The 21248-nt window shown below is 49.5% G+C and overlaps 1 protein-coding gene across 3 annotated transcripts; it reads left to right on the plus strand.

Moving 5' to 3' along the window:
• The first annotated feature begins 3251 nt into the window (after positions 1-3251).
• ZNF839 (zinc finger protein 839) lies at positions 3252-19297 on the plus strand. 3 transcript variants are annotated; one of them, XM_027776383.1, is made up of 7 exons: positions 3255-4211; positions 7498-7728; positions 10910-11002; positions 12118-12267; positions 14926-15066; positions 15221-15355; positions 18306-19297. In XM_027776383.1, the coding sequence occupies exons 1-7, from the start codon at positions 3345-3347 to the stop codon at positions 19191-19193; spliced, it is 2505 nt and encodes an 834-aa protein (XP_027632184.1). In that variant the 5' UTR covers positions 3255-3344; the 3' UTR covers positions 19194-19297. The 3 variants fall into 3 exon arrangements, with proteins under 3 accessions (XP_027632185.1, XP_027632184.1, XP_027632186.1); XM_027776384.1 differs by lacking the exon at positions 14926-15066 and having other exon boundaries at positions 3252-4211; XM_027776385.1 differs by lacking the exon at positions 7498-7728.
• Positions 19298-21248: the final 1951 nt, after the last annotated feature.

Here is a 21248-nt window from a genome sequence, read left to right on the forward strand (position 1 = left end):
AGAGGAGAATGGAGGAGAAGGGATTGCAGCGTGGCCAACCCCTGGGGGGTGATTTCTCATTTTCTGTCTCTCTGTTTCTGTCTTTCTGGCAAGCGCATACATCCTATAGCCAAAACCTCTCACACAAAAAAAATTATTTTATTCAACTCTACTTATTTAAATCTGACCAGAGATCCGGGACCTAAATTGGAGTCAGCCGTGTGGCAGTCCAGCGCCCCCAGCCACCACGCCACCTGCTGGCCCTTGAGTCCAGCACCCTTAACCACCACACCCACCTGCCAGCCCCAGAATGCGGTTTTTCAGCACATGAATACAATGCGGAACGATTAAAGCAGGTTTATCTGCTAGTATGCTCGTCATCTCAGCCATTAGTGACATATACAGGAAGTTGTTAGCTAGTTCTCCCCACTCTATTTTATGACGCTAGACATTGTTCCTTCTACCCATCTGCAATTTTGTTTCCAAGAATCAACATTCCTCTTGGGACCAGCAGTTGGTGCTTGATGGTTGGGCACCAGACTCCCACATGGCCAATCACGTTTCAAGTCCTGGACTTGGTAGCTTGCTTGCTCTCTCTCTCTCTCTCTCTCTCTCTCTCTTTGGTGAGCACGTATGTCCTATAGTAAATTTAAAATAATAATAAATAAAATTAAATAATTTTTTTTTTGGAGAGGTTTTCGCTATAGGGCGCGCCAGACAGAGAGAGACATAGAGACAGAAAGTGAGAAATCACCCCCCAGGGGGATGGTCACGCCACAATCCCTTCTCCTCCATTCTCCTCTCAGGATCTTGGGCACGCACGTACACGTGCCCGGCATGAGTTTTTAAGCCACTGGGTCCGGGACGCGAAACATGGTCGACTACGTGGGAGTCCAGCGACATAGCCATTACGCTAACTGCTGGTTCCCAAAATTAAATAATTTTTAAAAATCAATATCCCTTTCTCCTCCCCCTGCCCATCACCACTGTTCTTCTCAGCTTCTGCTGGTCATTTTATATCTCTATTTCTATGAGGTTACTTCTTTTTTATTAATTAATTTATTATTATTTTAATTTGCTAAAGGGCATGTGCACTCACCAGAGAGAGAGAGAAAAAACAAACCATCAGGTCTAGGGCTCAAACCGCAGTTGACCATGTGGGAATCCAGCACCTTAACCACCACGCCATCTTGGTCCCAGTGAAGTCGCTTCTTTCTGTTTACATGTAGAACATACAGTATTTCTCTTTCTGTGCCTGGATTATTTCACTGAATATAATATGCCCCAGGCCTGCCCATTTGATCTCAAATGACTGGATTTCATGTTTTTGCTGGCTGCATAGTAATCCACTACATATCTAGACCACATTTTCTTTATCCATTGATCTATTGAGGGACATTCAGGTTGATTCCAAATCTTGGCTACTGTGACTAGAGCTCAGTAAATATGGGGTACAAATACCTTTACGACATACCGATTTCTCTTCCTGGGGACATAGCCTAGGAGTGGGATTGCTGGGTCATATAGCAGTTCTAGTTTTATTTTCTCGAGGAATTCCCATACTGTTTCCGTATAGCTCTACTAATTTACATCTCCGCCAGCAGTGAAAGAGTGCCCTGTTCTCTCTGTTCTCCCAGCATTTGTTACTTTTTGTCATTTTGAGAATGAACATCTAACTGCAGTGAGGTGATAGCTCATTGTGGTTTTGATTTGCATCTCCCCAGCAATTAAAGATGCTGAAAGTTTTTCATTTGTTTGTGGGCCATTTGTATGTCTTTGAGAGCTTTTCAAAATTCATGGTAGAATGCATGCGCATGTGAGGAAGAGAGGAGCGCCCCACAGGCTCCGGCCAGCCATGCCTCAGTCCCCTTGCTCCAGTCCTCTGGCTCTTAGGCCTGGGAGCCCAACATACTTTAGTCTGACCAGGCCAGGGATTCAAATGGCATTGCCGCGTGGATCTAGCATCTTAAGCAGTGTGTTACCACCGCACCGTATGGCTGGCCCAGTAACGACTTCATTCATTCATTCATTCATTCATTTTTGCAAATGAGCTCCCATATTGAATTGAATCCAATTTAGAGTGCTAAGAACTCCCAGGTGGAGCCAGCAGGTGGCATGGTGGTTAGGGCACTGGACATTCCGACATGGCCTACCATGGTCCAAGTTTTGGACCTGGTGGTTTGCTTTCTCTCTCTCTCTCTGGACAAATTAAATGAATGAATAAATAAAATGAAATAGGGACCAGCAGTTGGCGTAATGGCTATGTCGCTGGACTCCCATGTAGTCGACTGTGGTTCAAGTCCTGGACCTGGTGGCTTAAACTCACACCAAGCGCATGTACATGCGTGCCCAAGATCCCGAGAGGAGAGTGGAGGACAGGGGATTGCAGCGTGGCCATCCCCCCTGGGTGATGATTTTTCGCTTTCTGTCTCTCTGTTTCTCTCTGTCTTTCTGGCAGGCACATGCGCCCTATAGCAAAAACCTCTCCAAAAAAGAAAACACAAAGAATTATTAAAAAAAAAAAAAAAAAAAAGAACTCCCAGTTAAAAGCACATGGATAAAACTATAAAGAAGGGTATTACTATTTCTTAGTGGGCTACGAAGTCATCTTATAGCTTATACGTATTTGTATAAAGTGATGCAGAGCAGATACATCAGAGGGCATTTATGTAGAAATGCTAGGTAGTTCCATCGGCTTTTCTCATTCCTATATGGACACATTCCTGCACATGTGCTGGGCTGCCGCCCCGGCTGGGGCGAGGGGACGTGGACTCGAGTGGAAGTGAACGAATGTGTTCGGAAAGCGCACACAGAGTAGAGAAAGCGGGGATCGGGCGGACTGGGCGTCTGCGTGGAGAACGCCGTGGCGTCCAGCAGGTTCCAGGTTTATTCTTTTATGCAGAAATGGGGGATGGAGGAAAACAGGTTGCAGCTGTGGGGCATCCCGTGGTTCATGTGTCTGATGGTTGTACACGAGTGTCCCGGCCTTCTCTGGCTGACACGCAGCTCCCCATCACGGCGCTGGCCTGCAGTGCAGCAGCACGTCTGTCAGCGTCCTCATTTGCCCGCAGCAGAAGGGTCGCTCCCTACGGGATGTAACCGTGTCCCTGTGGTCCGGCATCAGAAAGGTTTGAAAAACACCACTGTAACCGGTGCAGATACATTACGTAGAGTTTTTTTGTATGTAAAATAGATTTTTCCATAGACTTTTATGTGTAAAATATTGGATCGTTGAAAAAGTCATGACACATTTTTGCTTAGAAAAATACATCATGACTTCTCTGATGACCCTGTATGTCGTACAACTGGGAAGCAGTTCCAGTTGTGGGTTTAGGATGAGAACGGAGCTCTGCAGACATTGACACATGGTGCTTCTTTTCTCTTCTTGTGCCCTTTCCGTGCTTAAGCAACTCGAAGCCATTTGTGTGAAGGTAACGTCTGGAGAGCAGCAAGGCCGGGAGGGACCAATGCCCCCGCTGGCTACTGTCCAGCCCCAAACAGCGAGACCGTGCCTGCCGCCCAGGGCCTCCAGCCTGGAGGGGCTCGGTGTGGCCAGCCCACAGCTGCTCAGGGTGCAGCCCCTCGTGAGAGCCGGGCAGCAGCCTCCTGCTCAGGTGTTCGTACAGAGACCCCTGCCCGCCCTCCAGCCAGTCCCTGGGAAGAGAGTCCCGGGTCCCCCGGCTCAGAATGGACAAGGAGCCGGCTTGATGCCTTCCTCGGCCTCCGACCCATCAGCCATGGCACCCGTGTCAGCCAGCCCGCCAAATGTGGTGACTTCCAACTTGCTCACAAAACATACGGAGAAGCTGAAAAAATCTTTGAAAGTGAAAACACGGTCTGGACGGATATCTCGCCCTCCCAAGTATAAAGCGAAAGATTACAAATTCATAAAAACGGAGGACCTGGCGGACGGTCATCCGTCCGATTCCGATGACTATTCAGAGCTAAGTGTGGAAGAGGAGGAAGAGCAGAGGGAAAAGCAGGCGCCCTTCGACTTCCCCAGCGGCTTGCTGAGGCCCAAGGCGTTCGGGTGTGCGGCCTGCGGAAAGGCCTACATAGGCAAGGGCGGCCTGGCCCGGCACTTTAAGCTGAATCCAGGCCACGGCCAGCTGGACGCCAGCGCCAGTGTGGGCCCAGCCTCCCAGGCACCGTCCCTGCCAGCCACTACACCTGAGGAAGGGGACCTTCCCTGCCGTGCCCCAGGGACAGAGCCAGCACCGGGCAGCCTGCAGGTAACATCTCTGCCTGGGCCGCAGCGTCCTTATTCCTGCCTGTCATCCTCAAATTCACCTTCTCAGTGTCTAGGGGGGCTTCAGGCGAAGGCTCGAGCTGGACCAAAGTCACCATGGGGGTGGGACCCGGCCCGATCCCGGCTGCTGCCCCACCGGCCTTCCTGAGCGCCCTTGATGGGAACGCAGCTCCGGCTCATTAGGTCCCACAGGAGAACGAAGGGCAGCGCTGCCGCCAGCATTTCGGAGGGTCGGGGAGGGTCGGGGAGGGTCGGGGAGGGCTGGCAGTGCACCTGGGACCTCAGTGGTGACAAGCTGTCGAGCCCGTCCTCGCCGTGTTGCCCAGCACATCACCCTTGCCCAAATTCTTGACTGTGGTACGATGCGCAGCCTGCAGCTGGCCCTCTTCCCACTTTCAAGGGAACAGGTCATTGGTAGTGAAAGCACTCAACGTGCTGCTGTTACCACCAGCCATCGCCAGAACTCTGGCACTGGGACTCGCCCCATGTCTCCCCCTGTGTCCTGCCGCCGCGGTTCCACTTTCTGCCTCCAGATTTGAGCTGCCTGGGTGCCTCCTGGGAGTGGAGCGGCAGAGTGTTTGCCTCTGTGCTCGCTTATTCCACTTGGAACACTGGCTCCAGGTTCTCCCGTGTTGTAGCATGTGTCAGAATTAACTTCCTTTTTTTTTCTTTTCTTTTTTCTTTTGAGAGGTTTTTGCTATAGGATGTGTGCGCTCACCAGAAAGACAGAGAGAGACAGAGAAACAGAAAGTGAGAACTGACCCCCCACGGGGCATGGCCATGCCACAGTCCCTTCCCCTTCATTCTCCTCTTGGGATCTTGGGCACGCACACACACGCGCCCAGCATGAGTTTAGGCCACCGGGTCCAGAACGCAAACTGCAGTCGACTACATGGGAGTTCAGCGACATAGCCATTACACTAACTGCTGGTCCCAGAATTTCCTTCCTTTTTTAAAAAACAAGATTCTTTTTTAAAAAATAATTATTTTACTTAATTTTCTTCATCATCATCATCATCATCATTATTTTAATTTGACCAGAGAGACAGAAAGAGAGAAGGAAAGTGAAAAAGTAAGCTGCCAGATCTGGGACTCAAACCACAGTCGGCCATGTGGGAGTCCAGTGCCTCAACCACCATGCCTCCCACTGGCCCCAGAATTTCTTCCCTTTTTAAGCCTGAATAATATTCCACTGTGGAGGCCAGTTGGTGGCAGACTGGTTAAGGCACTGACTGCAGTTCAAGTCCTGGACCCAGAGACTTGAAAATCACTCTGGGCATGTGTGCTTGTGTGCCCCAAATCCCAAGCAGAGAATGAAAGAGGAAGGACTGTGGTGTGGCCATCCCCTGTGGGGGATAGATAATTTCTTACTTTCTCTGTCTCTCTCCTCCAGAGAGCACATGGCAAAAACCTAAAATAATAATAGTCCATGTGTGGATGGACCCGTTTTGCCTAACCATCTGTGTCAATGAACCTTGAGTTACTTCCACTTTTGGCTCTTTTGAATAGTACTATTGTGAACATGAGTGTACATGTGGGGGGTATGAGAGTGATAAAGAGGTATTTTCACTGCCTTGCCTAATGGTGAGAGAGCCAGGTCCTACAGGGCCAACCGCAGTTTGAGTTCTGGCCCTGATGGCTTAAAAAAACGTGGCAGGTGTGTGTGCCCTAAACCCAGACATGGTGGAGAAATGGAGAAGGAAGGACTGCAGCATGACCATTGGGGATCGTTTCTCCTCCTCCTTCTCCCACTGCCTCTGTCTTTCCATTTCAGGCAAGTGCATGGCCCTTCTAGCAATTAAAAGAAAGAAAGAGGGGCCAAGTGGTATAGTGGTTGTGGTGATGGACTCCCACATGGTTGACCGCAGTTTGAATCCCAGGCCTGGCAGCTCGTGCGTGTGTGTGTGCCAGGTGCATATGTGTGTGTACCTAAAGTCCCGAGAGGAGAAGCAATTGTGGCATGGCATGCCCCCTGGGGGTGACTTCTCACTTTCTCTGATTCTTTCTATGTCTCCAGCAAGTGCACGCACCCTATAGCAAAAATATTATACCCCCCCAAAAATTATATCAATTAAATTTTAAAATAATTTTTTAAAAGAATTAGTTTTATTTATTATTTTTTAATTTGATCAATGAGAGAGAGAAAGGAAAAGTGAGAAAACAAGGTCCAGGATTCAAACTGTGGTCAGCCATGTGGTAGTCCAGCACTATAACTATTTAAAATAATCTAAAATTTTAAAAAGTCTGGGGGCCAGCAGGTGGTATGTTGGTTAAGGCACTGGACACTCCCACATGGCCGACCATGGTTCAAGTCCTGGACCTGGTGGCTTGCTTTCTCACTTTCCTTCTCTTTCTCTCTGTGTCTCTGTTCAAATTAAAATGAATGAATGAATGAATAAAATTAAATAATTTTTTAAAAATTTAAAAGTCTGGAACCAGCAGATGGCCTAATTGTTATATTGTTGGACTCCCATGTAAGTCCACCATGGTTCAAGTACTGGACCTGGTGGTTTAACACTCACACTGGGTGCATGTGTGTGTGTGTGTGTCCAAAATCCCAGGAGGAGAATTGGAAGGGAAGGGATTGTGGCATGATCATTCCCTCTGGGAGGACTGATTTCTCACTTTCTGTCTCTCTGTCTCTCTGGCAAGTGCATGCACACATCTGTCTCTCTGGCAAGTGCATGCAAACATCTCTCAAAAAATTTTAAAAGTTGTGAGTAAATTATGAATTAAAAGCAAAATTCATATCAGTTTTCAAGATGATAGTCATGTCAACAAAATTTCTTGTTTCCTTTTAATCCACAGCCCAGGGTCCCAGGGTGCCCACACAGGCTTGCTAGCTTATATTTGCCTATTGTCCAAAAGGGTGCTTTTTGGAAAAGTTTAAAATGTATTCACTGGGGGACCAGCAGTTAGTGTAATGGCTATGTCGCTGGACTCCCATGTAGTCGACCGCGGTTCACTTCCCGGACCTGGTGGCGTAAAACTCACGCCGGGCGCGTGTGCGTGCGCGCCCAAGATCCTGAGAGGAGAATGGAGAAGGGATTGCGGCATGGCCATCCCCCCTGGGGGGTGATTTCTCGCTTTCTGTCTCTGTCTGTCTGGTGAGCGCACGCACCCTATAGCAAAAAACCTCTCAAAAAAAAAAAATGTATTCACTGTAGTTACGCAAAGAAGGGCTTGTTTTAGATCTGACATTTTTGAGTTTTAAAGTTTGCAATAAAATATGACTTTTATTTTATTTGTGGATGTGAAACACTATCTAGAATGGTCAGTCAGTAGAATTTGAAGAGGTGTTGACAGCTGAACCAGAAAATAGAAGTTATTCAGCTCCTTTGCGTTCAGAGAGGCATCCGGGACCTAGAGGAAATGGCTGTGCCGAGAGCCCTGCAGGGCCCAGCGTGGCCGTCCTCAGGCAGAGCAGAGCGGTCCTGGCTGGAGGCCCCGCGGCAGCAGGTGGACAGCGAGCCTTGAGGAACAAAGCCAGGCTCAAGCAGGTGCGTCCTCTTACAGCCCCTCTCTTCAGATCGGGTTCTTTGCATGGCAGGTGGCAATTCTATTAGCTTTCTGAATTTACAGATAAAATATCCAGAAGAACTAAACAGTTGACCTAAAAAGTAATTGAATGGAGTAAATAGTAAATGCAGGAATGGGATTTCTAACTAATTCAGAAATTTACCTATTTCACATGACCATCAGGCCTTCAGGGTGGCTCCACAGCTGCCTGTCTTTATAAGTTTTGAAATAATTATAGCCTTTGTTTACATGGAAGCAGTTTAGAAAGCAGTGCAAATGGTTTTTTATTTCTCTGTAGAAAGCTCGGGAACCAGCAGTTAGCATAATGGCTATGTCTCTGGGCTCCCACGTAGTCAACTGTGGTTTGCGTCCCGGACCCGGTGGCTTAAAACTCACGCTGGGCGCGTGTGCGTACGTGCCCAAAATCCCGAGAGGAGAATGGAGGAGAAGGGATTGCGGCGTGACCATCCCCCCTGGGGGGTGATTTCTCGCTTTCTGTCTCTATGTCTCTCTCTGTCTGTCTGGCGAGTGCATGCACCCTATAGCGAAAATCTCTCCAAAAAAAAAAGAAAGCTTCAAAATATAAAAAAGCATGTTTTGCTTCCTTTTGGTTGGAACCACCATCTTCCAGTAATTAACCAAAGTGACGAACACAAAGAAAAGAGGAGAGGCACCCTATACATGTCCTCTAGGCCTTTTAGAAAACATGGAAGGGTTCCTTTGGCAACATACGTGCGAATCTATAAGAAAGGTGATATTGTCGACATCAAGGGAATGGGTATTGTTCAAAAAGGAATGCCCCACAAATGTGACCATGGCAAAACTGGAAGAGCCTACAATGTTACCCAGCATGATGTTGGCATTGCTGTAAACAAACAAGTTAAGGGCAAGATTCTTGCCAAGAGAATTATGTGCGTATTGAGCATATTAAACATTTTAAGAGTAGAGATAGCTTCCTAAAACATGGGAGGGAAAATGACCAGCAAAAGAAAGAAGCCAAAGAGAAACCTATTCCCTATGAATTCATGGCTTGATGGGTGTTAAAAATAAACTAACCTATGGTCTAGTAAAACAAAACAAAACAAAACAAAACTAAAAGTATGTTCCTCACAACTGGGTGGCACAGAGGTCAAGGTAGCTGGGTACCCTATGGCCAAGTGCACTGTTCAAGTCCTGGACCTGGCGGCTTGGAAAATACTTCAGGCATATGGGAGCATGTGTATGCATGCCCAAAATCCCAGGAGAAGGGATTGCAATGTGGCCATCCCCCCAGCCCTCTCCTGGGGGTTGTTTTCTCACTTCTCTGTTTTTCTTTCTCTGGTACGAGCACATGCTCTGCAACAACAATAACAACAACAACAACAAAAGAAGCTTGTTTCTGGTTTTGAACCTGGGTGTCTTTATTTCAGTTCCCTGAAAGTAGATTTCTTGAATTTACCTGGATTCGCTTGAAAAAGGAAGAACTCTAAAGTTATCCAAATGGTCTTTGGCTAGAACATATTCTCTGCCTGGTGAGTATCAGAGAAGTGGGAAATGCAGCAAGCGCAAGCTCAAGGCCGGAGGTCAGTGAGATGCTGGCTGCCACGGGGCGCAGGCCTGCAGACTGCAGCGTGGAGTGGCCTCCTGAGGGGAAGTGGGTTTCCTAAAGACTTTGCTGGGACACTATGGGATGTCTTGAGTCCTAGCAGCAAACAGACCTGCTGAATCAGCTTCACTGCCATCTGGGTTTCTGTGGGGACGATCCTGGATGTCTGATTTCTAGACGGGAGAGGTGACAGTCCTCGGCCTGGTCCACTCCTCAGCATTAACCATAGCCACCACTTTTGGGGCACCCTCTTCATGGTAGCTCAGCCCCTCCAGACCCTGGCATCAAGCTCATCTCACTTGTCCCGTAATAATCATCACCCTATCTGAATAGGTGGTGACCCCGAAACCTGGAGAGACTAATCTCTTGCACGAGGTCCTCTGCCAAGGTAGGGCAGATCCAAAATTCCAATCCAGGCTACTTGGCGCTCTTTGAGGTCAGCATCTGTGGAAGGCAGGCAGAATGCCAGGGCCAGAGAGGCCGTCTTTTTATTTTATTTATTTATTTTTTTTTGAGAAGTTTTTGCTATAGGGCATGTGTGCTTGCCAGAAAGAGAGACAGAAAGCGAGAAATCACCCCCCGGGGGGATGGCCACACCGCAATCCCTTCTCCTCCATTCTCCTCTTGGGATCCTGGGCATGCACGCATACGTGCCCAGCGTGAGTTTAAGCCACCGGGTCCGGGAATCAAACCATGGTTGGCTACATGGGAGTTCAGCGACATAGCCATTATGCTAACTGCTGATCCCGAGGCCGTCTTCTCTTTCCGGGAGTCCCCTGCAATGGGCACCAGCTCGGCTTGTTTAGTTTTTGCTGTGGGACACATGCGTTTGCCAGAGGAAATGACAGGGAGCGAGAAAGGGGAGGTGAGAGATCACTCCCCGGGGCAATGGTCACTTCACAGTCCCCTCTTCTCCATTCTCCTCTCAAGATCTTGGGCACGCACACACACACACACACACACACCTAGTATGATTTCCAAGCTGCTGAGTCCGGGACTCAGACCATGGAGTTTACCATGTAGTGTCCAGGCCTTACCCTCCATCCCACCTGCTGGCCCAAGGTTGGATGCAATGTCTACCTCTGACCCTGCACTTTTGTCTCTGGTGCTGCCCAGTGAGCCCTCGAGGACACACACTTGTCTCCTCATCACCGCGTCCTCCTCCCAGGGCCAGGTACCCAGTGCGAGTCTCAGTGTTTATCTCAGGGGGCTTGGGTCAGGTTTTTTAAAGAATTATTGTATTTACCTTTATTTATCCATTTATTAATTTATTTCAACTTGACCAGAGTGAGAGAGGATGAGAGAAAAAGAAAGAGAGAGTGAAAAAGCAAGCTGCCAGATCTAGGACTTGAACCACAGTTGGCCATGTAGGAGTCCATCTCCCTACCTACCACCCTGAGTTTGGTTGATCTTAGTACTTTGTAAAGCAGGTGAGACACACTAAGGCAGGATGTTTAGAGTGCTTAGCTGCTAAGTTTGGGGGAAGCTTTCTGTCTTTACGTTTGGTGTTGGCAACAACTGGGCTGCTGGAAAATTTTTGCGGGGCCTTCACAGATGTCCACACTTGCTTTCTGTAGTTCCTTCAGCAGTGTCACCCGGAGGACCTAGTGGAGTTGGCTCTGCCTCAGCTGGCTCAGGCTGTGACCATGTATGAATTTCTTCTGATGAAGGTGAGTCTTCTTAGTGTTCCTGAATGACAGGGACGGCTCGAAGTTGTCTAGATAAGCCTTTTCAAAATTTGTTTGTGAAGGAGCTGAGCCATTTGAATCATTCCCCTCCTCCAGGTCAGAGTGAGCCTGGTGATCCTGCCAGCATGCCTGGAGAAGGGCAGTGCCCGTGTGGCCAGTTTCTGGTGGGCAGCTCATCCACTCCCAGACTGCTGTAACTGTGTGGGTGGGGTAAGAGGCCAGCCTGGGCCCTGCCTGGCACTGTCCACCAGGCCCGTCTGCTCCTGCAGAGCCCCTGGGTTGATGTAACCAGGTCACCCATGCCCCACACCTCCCACTGTTGCCCCGTGAAGTTCCAGGAGGCCTTAGTGCACCCAGCCAGAGCTTGAGGCCCAGCCCATCCTCACAGCCTATGCTTCTTCCCCTCTCCACCCTCAGCTGCCTGTTCTCAGAGCCCGCCTATTGGCACCCCATTGTTGGTTTTCTGGCCACCCCCATCGCCCCTGGGACAGGCTGGCATACAGCAAGCCTCACTGGGGAGGGCCGGAATGTCCACCACAGACCATCTGCTGAGAGGCTGGGAAATGGGTCCTTCCATTGTTTACATTTCTTCCTGTATTGTTCTTTCTTTCTTTCTCTCTTTCTTTCCTTTTTTTTTTAGAATTATTTATTTATTTAATTCCATTTGTTGATATTATTTTTTATTTTTGAGAGGTTTTTGCTATAGAGATAGAAAGCGAGAAATCACTCCCCGAGGGGATGGCCACACCACAGTCCCTTCTCCATTCTCCTCTCGGGATCTTGGGCACACACGCACACACGCCTGGTGTGAGTTTAAGCCACCAGGTCTGGGACTCGAACCACTGTCAGCTACATGGGAGTCCAGCGACATAGCCATTATGCTACCTGCTGGTCCCTGTTATTATTTTTTAATTTGACCAGAGTGAGAGAAAAGGAAAGGAAGAGAGTAAGCCTCCAGGTCCAGGACTCGATCCATGGTTGGCTATGTGGGGATCCAGCACCTCTAAACATCATGCCACCTGCTGGCCCTCTCTTCCTGTTGTTTTCATATCATGTATCGTGTTTAAAGTTTTTTTGTCATCTTTATCTTCACAAAGGTGGAAAATGGTCGCCTGGCAAAGCCTTTGTTCCCAGCTGTGTATAAGGAATTTGAAGAGTTGCATGAAATGGTGAAGAAAATGTGTCAGGATTACCTCCTCCGTTCTGGCCCTTGTTCTCAGGAGCCCCTGGAAATCAACAATGCCAAGGTAACCGTCTCCGACAGCAAAATGAGGTTTGCCCTGAGAGGGAGCAGAAAGGATTCCACAAACGGAGGAGAATGTTTTTAGCCATCATCCTCTTTTTTTTTTTTTTTTTTTTGAGAGGTTTTTGCTATAGGGCACGTGCACTCACCAGACAGACAGAGAGAGACAGAGAGACAGAAAGTGAGAAATCACCCCCCAAGGGGGATGGCCACGCTGCAATCCCTTCTCCTCCATTCTCCTCTCGGGATCTTGGGCACGCACGCACACGCGCCCGGCGTGAGTTTAAGCCACCAGGTCTGGGACTAGAACCGCGGTCGACTACATGGGAGTCCAGTGACATAACCGTTACACTAACTGCTGGTCCCGCCATCACCCTCTATTTATCTTTCCCATCAAGTGAACTTTTCTTTCTATAACATAAAAGCAATAAACACTTGTTCCAGAAAACAAAAATGCAGATAAGCAACAAGAACATTGGAAATGCTGTCATCCCCAAGCTCACTGACAATCAACACCTCAGGGTGTCTTTTTCTTTATGATGTAGGTTTGGGGGTGAGTTACACAGGGGCCAATGGTCATCTTTTGTGGTGTCTCACAATTGTCATTTCAATGTCCTTGTCATCACCAGTTACCTTTAGCTGTATGTGTTCTTTACAAAACTAGTTTTAAGCTGATGTGGTTTTGCTTGTTCTGAAGAAAACCTGTCCGAGCGCAGCATGAATCAGTGGTCTGATCACAGGGTGGCCTTGCAGTGACCAGCCTGGGAGACCGGGTTCTGGTGAGCACCCAACTGTCAACCATCTGTTCCAGTTAGTGACTCCCTGACTTAGGCTCCAGGACTATTTTCCTGAAGAGAGCAGTGAGAATTCTGAAGAGGAGGGATAATGGCAAGAAGGTTACCATGGGGCCAGCCGGTGGCTTGGTGGTTAAGGTGCTGGACACTCCAACATGGGCAACCACGGTTCAAGTCTTGAACCTGGGGCTTGCTTTCTCACTTTCCCTCTCTCTCTCTGTCTCTGGTCAAATTAAATGAATGAATAAATAAAAATTGAATAAATAATTCTTTAAAAAAAAAAAGGTTACCATGGTATTAGCTACCAACACCAAGACTGAGGTACACTAAAGAGGGTGTTTAATTTTTTTGAATTCCTTTTTAGTCTCCTCTGCTAAACTGTGCTAATACAGAACTTCATTTATGTTTTGTTTGCTTTTAGTTTTTGCTATAGAGCATGTGCACTTGTCAGAGAGACAAGAGAGAGCAAGTGAGAGATCACCCGCAGGGGAGATGGCCATGCTGCAGCCCCTCCCCCCTCTCTCCCCCTTTCAGGCACACGTGCACACCCACCCAGCACGATTTCCAGCTACTGACTTCAGGACCCAAAGCGCACAGTCAGTCGTGTGGCCTCTAGCTGTCTTAACCTCAACGCCACCAGCTGTCCAGTTTTAATTTTTAAAATTATTTGTTGTTTATTTACTTATTTTTTAATTCACCAGAGAGACACAGAGAGAGAGGGAAAGTGAGAAAACAAGCCTGGAGGTCTGGAGCCCACACTACGGTTGGCCATGTGGGAGTCCAGGGCCTTAACAGCCATCCCACCTACTGGCCCTTTTTTTTAAATTTGCCAGAAGGCACATGTGCAAGGTAGGAAGAGGGGGAGGGAGAGAGTGTCCCCCAACAGGGTGCTGTCATGCGGTAATCCCTTCTCCTCCATTTCTCCATCCTGCCAGGATCTGTGCCCAGAGTGCTTTTCTTTTTTTTTCTTTTTTTAAATAAAGAGTGATTGATTGATTGATTTTTATTTGTTATTATTTTTTAATTTGATCAGAGAGAGAGTGATAGAGAAAGGGAACGTGAGAAAGCGAGCTGCCAAGTCCAGTCCTCGAATTGTGGCTGTCTGTGTGGGAGTCCAGTGCCTTCACCACACCATCTTCTAGCCTACCTATAGTGGCTTTTTTAAAATTTTATTTATACATTTTTAAAGAATCATTTAGTTCTTTATTCATTCATTTTTTCATTCATTCATTCATTCTTTATTCATTTTCTAATTTGACCAGAGAGACACAAAGACACAATTGTCATTTCAATGTCCTTGTCATCATCAAGTCCAGGACTCAAACTGTGGTCAATTACATGGGCACCCACCAATGTAACATTATACCATCCACTGATTCCTAGTTTTTGTTTTTTTTTTAAAGAGAGTTTCTTGTTCTGTGTTTTTTGTTTGTTTGTTTGTTTGTTTTGTTTGTTTGTTTGTTTTGGCTGTTATAGGATACGTGTACTTGCTGGAGAGACAGAGACAGAAAGTAAGAAATCATCCCCCCGGTGGGATGGCCACATGCAATCCCTTCTCCAGTCTCAATCTCTTCTTGGGATTTCAAGCCTCCAGGTCCGGAACTCGAACCATGGTCGACTATGTAGGAGTCCAGTAAAATAACCATTACACCTGCTGGTCCCAGAACCTTCTAGCTTTGATAATGACCCACCTTGTCTTGGCTGTTCCATTTAACTTTGCATTTACTTTCATCTTCTTGTGGTTTAGATGGTTCTTCCCTGTACAAAGGAACTTCACAGGTTTAAACCCAGCCGTCCAGCTCTGATGTAGATTGTGGAGATTGTGTCTGTCCTGAGAAGCTTCTTTCTACTGGTCCTTTTCTCTTCAGGTTGCTGAGTCTTTGGGAATCACAGAAAAGCTCCTGAGGGCAAAAGGAATACACACGAAGTGCACCCCACCCCCAGGCCTCTGCCATGAGGCAGAGGGCACGTCACCGGAGGAAGCTAGCAGACTGAAGAGGGAAAACGAGGTGGGCCTGGGAGGTGGCAGAGCCACCAGGTGGCGGCTGTTCCGGCTGACGCAGTGTGCTTCAGCTTCTCCGGTCCACCGTACCATTCTCGCAGGAGAGGGGCAGGTTTGCCTGTCTCTGCAAGGTCTTAGCTGCCCGGGTCTTCTCTTCACAGGCCATGGAGGAGGGGCTGGCCTCAGCGAAGAGGACCAGAAGAGGAGCTCTGCCTAAGGACACCAGTGGGTCTCTTGCTGCCGACAGCAGAGGCCGGGAGAAGCCCAGGCCCTCCTCTGCCCCCGCTGCCAGTGATGGTAAAATGCCCTTCATGGGTGGACCCCATGGCACAGAGGCCCAGCTGGCACCTATGCCCAGGATTGCCACCTTTCAGGGCTGGGTGCCCCTCTGGCCCTCCTGTTTCTAAGGTTTCCCCCAGTGTTCTGGCGTTCATGTTCATCCCCGTGAGTCTTGAGGGTTTCGAGGTTTTCTCAAGTTCTTTATTTATTTTTTTTTTTGAGAGGTTTTCGCTATAGGACGCGTGCGCTCGCCAGACAGACAGAGACATAGAGACAGAAAGCAAGAAATCACCCCCCAGGGGGGATGGTCACGCCGCAGTCCCTTCTCCTCCATTCTCCTCTCGGGATCTTGGGCACGCACGCACACGCACCCGGCGTGAGATTTAAGCCACCGGGTCCGAGACGCGAACCGCGGTCGACTACGTGGGAGTCCAGCGACATAGCCATTACGCTAACTGCTGGTTCCCTCAAGTTCTTTATTGAAATGAAGAGGTGTTTGCAGGTTGTACGCAGGAGGGCTCAGGAGGTTGGGCAGAGATGGGTCCCAAGGATATGTGCTTCCAGGGCCTGGCTTTCAGGAGACTGCCCCGCGTGCCGTCTGTGGTTTCACATTTGCAACCATGACACATTCTGACTTTTATTCTGGCTCTAAGCCAAGTTGTCAGCCAGACGCTTTTAACATGTGGCATGTTGAAAATAACTGCACAGCTTCCTGAAGTCTGGTCAGGAACACCTGATACCTCTCCTGCTTCTCAGGTCGCAGATCAGAAGAAGCAGTCTCCATTTTAGAATGAACTACCTAACTCTGCCCTGGGGGACAGAAGTGTGCAGGGGCGCAGTGAGGGCTCTGCAGCGCTGTCCAGAACATAGCCCCCTGGGCGGCCAGTCTGTCTCCTCGGTTCTCATCCACACTGGGAGCTGAGCGGCCTGCTCTTTGCTTAGTGTGGCCCAGCAAATGCCGCTAGTGCAGGTGCCACTTGGTGACTTGGTGATGGATAAAGCGGTTTCTCACCCTCAGGGTGCTGACAGTTCTAAACAGTGATTTTATTTTTTTTTAGAGAGACTTTTGCTATAGGGCATGTGTGCTTGCCAGAGAGAGAAAGTGAGAAATCATCTCTCAGGGGGGAAGCCATGCTGCAGTCTCTTCTCTTCCATTCTCCCCTTGGGATTTCGGGCACACACACACACACACAAACACGGCATGGTTTTTAAGCCTCTGGGTCCAGGACTCGAACTACAGTGAACTATGTGGGAGTCCAGTGACATAACCATTACGCCACCCTTTTTTTTCTTAAATACACAGTCTCTTTGTGTTCTAATCCCCCTGCCTCTGCCTCCCAGCAGGGACTACACACATGCCCCACCACACCTGGCCATTTTTTTTGGGGGGGAGAGGTTTTTGCTATAGGGTGTGTGCGCTCACCAGAAAGAGACAGACAGAAAGCGAGAAATCACCCCCCAGGGGGAATGGCCATGTTGCAATCCCTTTTCCTCCATTCTCCTCTCGGGATCTTGGGCACGCACGCACATGCGCCTGGCGTGAGTTTAAGTCACCGAGTCCAGGACTCAAACCACAGTTGGCTATATGGGAGTTCAGCGACATAGCCATTACACTAACTGCTGGTCCCATACCCTTGGCCATTTTTAAGCCAAGTTCTTACTGTTGCCCAGACTAGCCTCCAGTTCATGCTCTTCCTGCTTCAGCCACCTGAGCTACTGGGGCTACAGGAGCACAGGTGGACCAGGAGTCAAACCCTAGCCCCCATGTGGTCCATCCCACTGTGCTCCCCAACTGTGGAGCAGTCTCGGCAGCCTGCGCCACCAGGGTCAGGCCCCAGGACAATGACTCTTAGTTGGGGTGTATGTGTCACAATCTCCTGGGGAGGTTATTTTGAAATACAGCAGCCTAAGCCTCACCCCTCAGAGCTCCAGGTCAGCAGATCAGGATGCAGGTGAGTGTGGATGTGAGGTTTTGTTTTGCTTTTTTCTGGAGGGTGCGTGCATTCGCTGGAGAGACACATACACACACAGGGAAAGTGAGGCAGCACTCCCATGGGGCATCATGCCATAATCCCTTCTCCATTTTTCCCTCCCTTTGGGATTTTGGGACACACACCCACTGTGTGTTTCAAACTCTTGGATCTAGGACTTGAACTGCATGGTCAGCCATATGTGATCCAGCTGCCTTAACCACCACATCACGTGCTGCCCAGACAGTCTTTTTTATGTGTGTTTTTTTTTTTTTTTGAGAGTTTTTTGCTATAGGGTGTGTGCACTCGCCAGACAGAGAGACAGAGAGACAGAAAGCGAGAAATCACCCCACGGGGGGATGGCCACGCCGCAATCCCTTCTTCTCCATTCTCCTCTCGGGATCTTGGGCACGCACGCACGCGCCCGGCGTGAGTTTTAAGCCACCGGGTCCAGGACTCGAAACACGGTCGACTACATGGGAGTCCAGCCATTACGCTAACTGCTGGTCCTGCCCAGACAGTCTTTAAAAAGCCTCTCAGGTGTTTCTCCAGGTCACCTCTGGTGAAGAGCCACTGGTCCTTCACTCAGGGTTAGTACAGAGTCGTGCTGTGGGGCCGGCTCTGCGTGTAGTGATCACACACGCTCACTGGAAGCTGGGTCTCACATGTGACGAAGGTTTGACTCCCCCAGCCCGGTCAGTTGGAGACATGCTGGCACAGATGTGAATATCCGAGACACAGTAGGCTGACCGGACCCTGTGGAGGGCGCTCCTCTTTTGCTCTCACATGCATGTCCACACGCTCTATCATGGATGAAGAAAACGGGGAAAATCAGTGCACTGTTAAGCAGGTCTTAGAAGACATTTTTCAGTACAGCTAGCAAGGAGAGCTTGTGTTCTAGTTTTTCTTGCAAGAGTGCATTCGGACCGCTGGTTCAGGAGAGTGGGTACAGTAAGTCGGGCATAACAGCACACCTGCTAACCTGTTTTTCTGAATCGGTGTCGTGCCAGGGCTCAGCATGAATGCCTCTCCCCATTCTGAAGAAAGCCACGCGCTGCTGGTCTCCGACGGTGACAGCCACACGCTGTATGCAGGCCAGCAGCTTAAGGCATTTGCTGATCTGGAAGCCAGGAGTGGGTCTGCCGGGCCAGTTCCCTCTACCCGGTCAGGGGCACCCAGCAGGCTGAGCCCAGCACAGAGGGCAGGGTTCCCTAGAGAAAATGCTCTAGAACATTCTTCCGACCAGGACTCTGTGGACAGTGTGAGCCTGGGAGACTGCGGCGCTCTGTCACCAGGTGGAGGGGCAGAGTCCCTACTGCATGGTGTGTCTGCGAAGGAGGCTGGAGACCCATGCAGGATGCACGGCTCCCACCTGGACCACCTGCAGCCCAGCCCTTGCAACACCCCGAGAACTGAGATCGTAGCCTCCCCACTTCAGGAAGTGGTGTCTGTGGATATCGTGCCAACAGACTATGCCCACAGGACTGTGTCCCAGCCAGGGCCTCAGCCAGGCCCTGAGGGGTTAGCGACAGAACTGGGTCTCAGAAGCCAGGTGGGGGCCCTAAACCGGCTCCCACGTGGGGTGGAGGCTCACACTGGCCAAGGAAAAGTGGACAGCGTGGTTGCTGTAAGGGGAGCCACGGCTTTTGACATCACCAATGGGTGCCACGAATTACTGTCTCAGGGACAGGAACAGGTATTTGTTCAGACTTCCCATGGGCTTGTCTTGTCCCACCCGGGTATGCTAGTGTCTCAGGAGGAGGACATCGTCATAGTGACCAACACAGAGGAGCCTGCCCTGGGGATGTGCCCACCGGAAGGGGCTCCTCTTGAAACTGTGGAGACATTTCTCACCATGGAGGCAGAGCCCTCCCAGCGAGAGTAAAACCGAGGTCTGAACTTGTCTGTTTATTCAAAGAAGGTCTATTTCATGGAATGTATATTTTTCTAATGTGATAACTGACACAAATGAACCTTTATTTATCTTTACACCCTCTTGTCTTCTTTTTTTAAATTTTTATTTTAGGTTTTTGCCATAAGGTGTGGATGCTCACCAGAGAGAGAGGAAATCACCCCCAAGGGAGATGGCCACGCTGCAGTCTCTTCTCTATTCGGGCACACACACATGCACCGGGCACGATTCTCAAGTTACCAGGACTCGAACTACAGTCGGCCATGTGGAAGTCCAGCACCTTAACCAGCACACCACCTGCCAGGCCCTCGTCTCTCTACAGACATCAGTGGCAGGTAACCAGTCCCCTGTACGTCTAGCTGCTGACATGGTGACTAGCAGCACACTCTGACTCGGTCGGTCTGCTCCCTATGGGTAGGCTATTCTTCACCAGATCTGGAGCTTCTTCTGGTCACTAACAAAATAATAACAAGCTAGCCATTCAGGGCAGTGATTTATTGAGAAATAATTGGTTTCTACCCACATTTCGCAGACGGGGAAGGTAAATGGTAGGACATTGGAGGTCTCCAGTGAGATGGAGCTCAGGTAGGACCCTGCTCTTCCACATCCTGCTGGTCACTTTTTGGATCTCTTACGCTCTTTGTTCTCAGTTTTGCTATAGAGCTCATGTACTCACCAGAGAGAGAAAGAAATTGAAAAAAAAAAAAAAAATCACTCCCGAGGAGGGATGGCTATGCCGCTGCCCTTCTCATCCTTTCTCCTCTTGAGGTTTGCGGTGTACATGTGCATGCACCTGGAGCGTTTTTCAAGCCACCAGGTCTGGGACTCAAGCCATGCACCATGTGGGGTCCAGCCACCTTGACCACCATGTCCCCTGCCACCTCGGGGTCTTTTCTTTCGAGTGCTTTCCTTGGCTGTAGTATGGGGAGAAAGTGGAGTCGTTGGTCCACTTGTAGACGAAGGAGCACTGTGTCCCCCACCACCTGGTGGAGACTGTGAGGAGAGACCCCAGAGAAGGTGGAGCAGAGCTGGGCTCAGGGACCACCCCTCTCCTGGCGCCCACCCCCAGGTCAGGGCCAGCCTTCCCTATAGCCCTTTCGGTGACCAGGAGGCATTTCCTGTTTTCTCAGTCTCCCTGTGGGGCTCTGCAGGAACGGGAGGGTGGGATTCCCAGCAGGGCAGCATTTCCAGAGGGACAAGTAGCCAGCAGGTGGGCCAACCACAGCTGCCAGGAGGGTTGTGCCAGCAGCTCAGGCTAGTCAGGTCCTGGGAACCTGCCCACATCTCGGAACCCAGAGACCCAGAGAACCACCATGAGTCCCTGCCTGGGGTCCTGGGATTTGGGTGGAGGCCCCTCCTGAGAACCTTTCATAAGTTCTGGCAGCAAATATCACTCAAGCTGAGTCAGACCTGACCATTGTCTTGACAAGGCCCTGTTCTTATTTTCTATTTATAGGACACAGGTGACTATCCCACACATCCTGTTTTCACCAGTGTGTGCTATGCATGGACATGAATTTAGCTGAGGTGCTGAGTCCCCTCCTTCCACGGTACAGTGGAAACATGGGAGGCTCGACAGCTGGATACTCGTGAACTGGAACGTGCTCGTGGAGCGTTGCATTTGCCAGGCGCGGGACTCTGCAGGGAGCCCTGGTCTCAGGGAGCCTGGTGCCATCCGCATCAGGGGGGCCTCTGCAGACAGGTACTGTACCGCCTCCCCATTACGGCACTACTAAGAGACAGCCCAGCCACGTAGGAGTTAGATAAGCAGAGGTCTCCTTCTCCCGTGAAGAACTTTATTTTGTATGCTCAGTACTTATTTAAAATGACCAGATTGGGGCCGGCAGTTGGCCTGGTGGTTAAGGGCACTTGACTACCACATGGCTGACCGTGGTTTGAATCCCAGACCTGGCGGCTTGCTTTCTCACTCTCTCCCTCTGGTTGAATATAAATAAATAAGCAAGCAAGCAAGTAAATAAATAAATAAAGTTAAATAAAATAATTCTTTAAAAAAAATCAGATTAGGAG

This window comes from Tupaia chinensis, unplaced genomic scaffold, assembly GCF_000334495.1.
Source record: "Tupaia chinensis unplaced genomic scaffold, TupChi_1.0 Scaffold000671_2, whole genome shotgun sequence".
Classification (NCBI taxonomy): Eukaryota; Metazoa; Chordata; class Mammalia; order Scandentia; family Tupaiidae; genus Tupaia; species Tupaia belangeri.

What these genes read in the sequence shown, in the direction of transcription:
- ZNF839 (XM_027776383.1), top strand. Translation starts at nt 3,345, where the DNA reads ATGGTGCTTCTTTTCTCTTCTTGTGCCCTTTCCGTGCTTAAGCAACTC. An exon ending in CAGCACCGGGCAGCCTGCAG is followed by an intron (nt 4,212 to 7,497) that starts GTAACATCTCTG and finishes AACACTATCTAG; the next exon opens with AATGGTCAGTCAGTAGAATT. An exon ending in GACTGAAGAGGGAAAACGAG is followed by an intron (nt 15,067 to 15,220) that starts GTGGGCCTGGGA and finishes TTCTCTTCACAG; the next exon opens with GCCATGGAGGAGGGGCTGGC.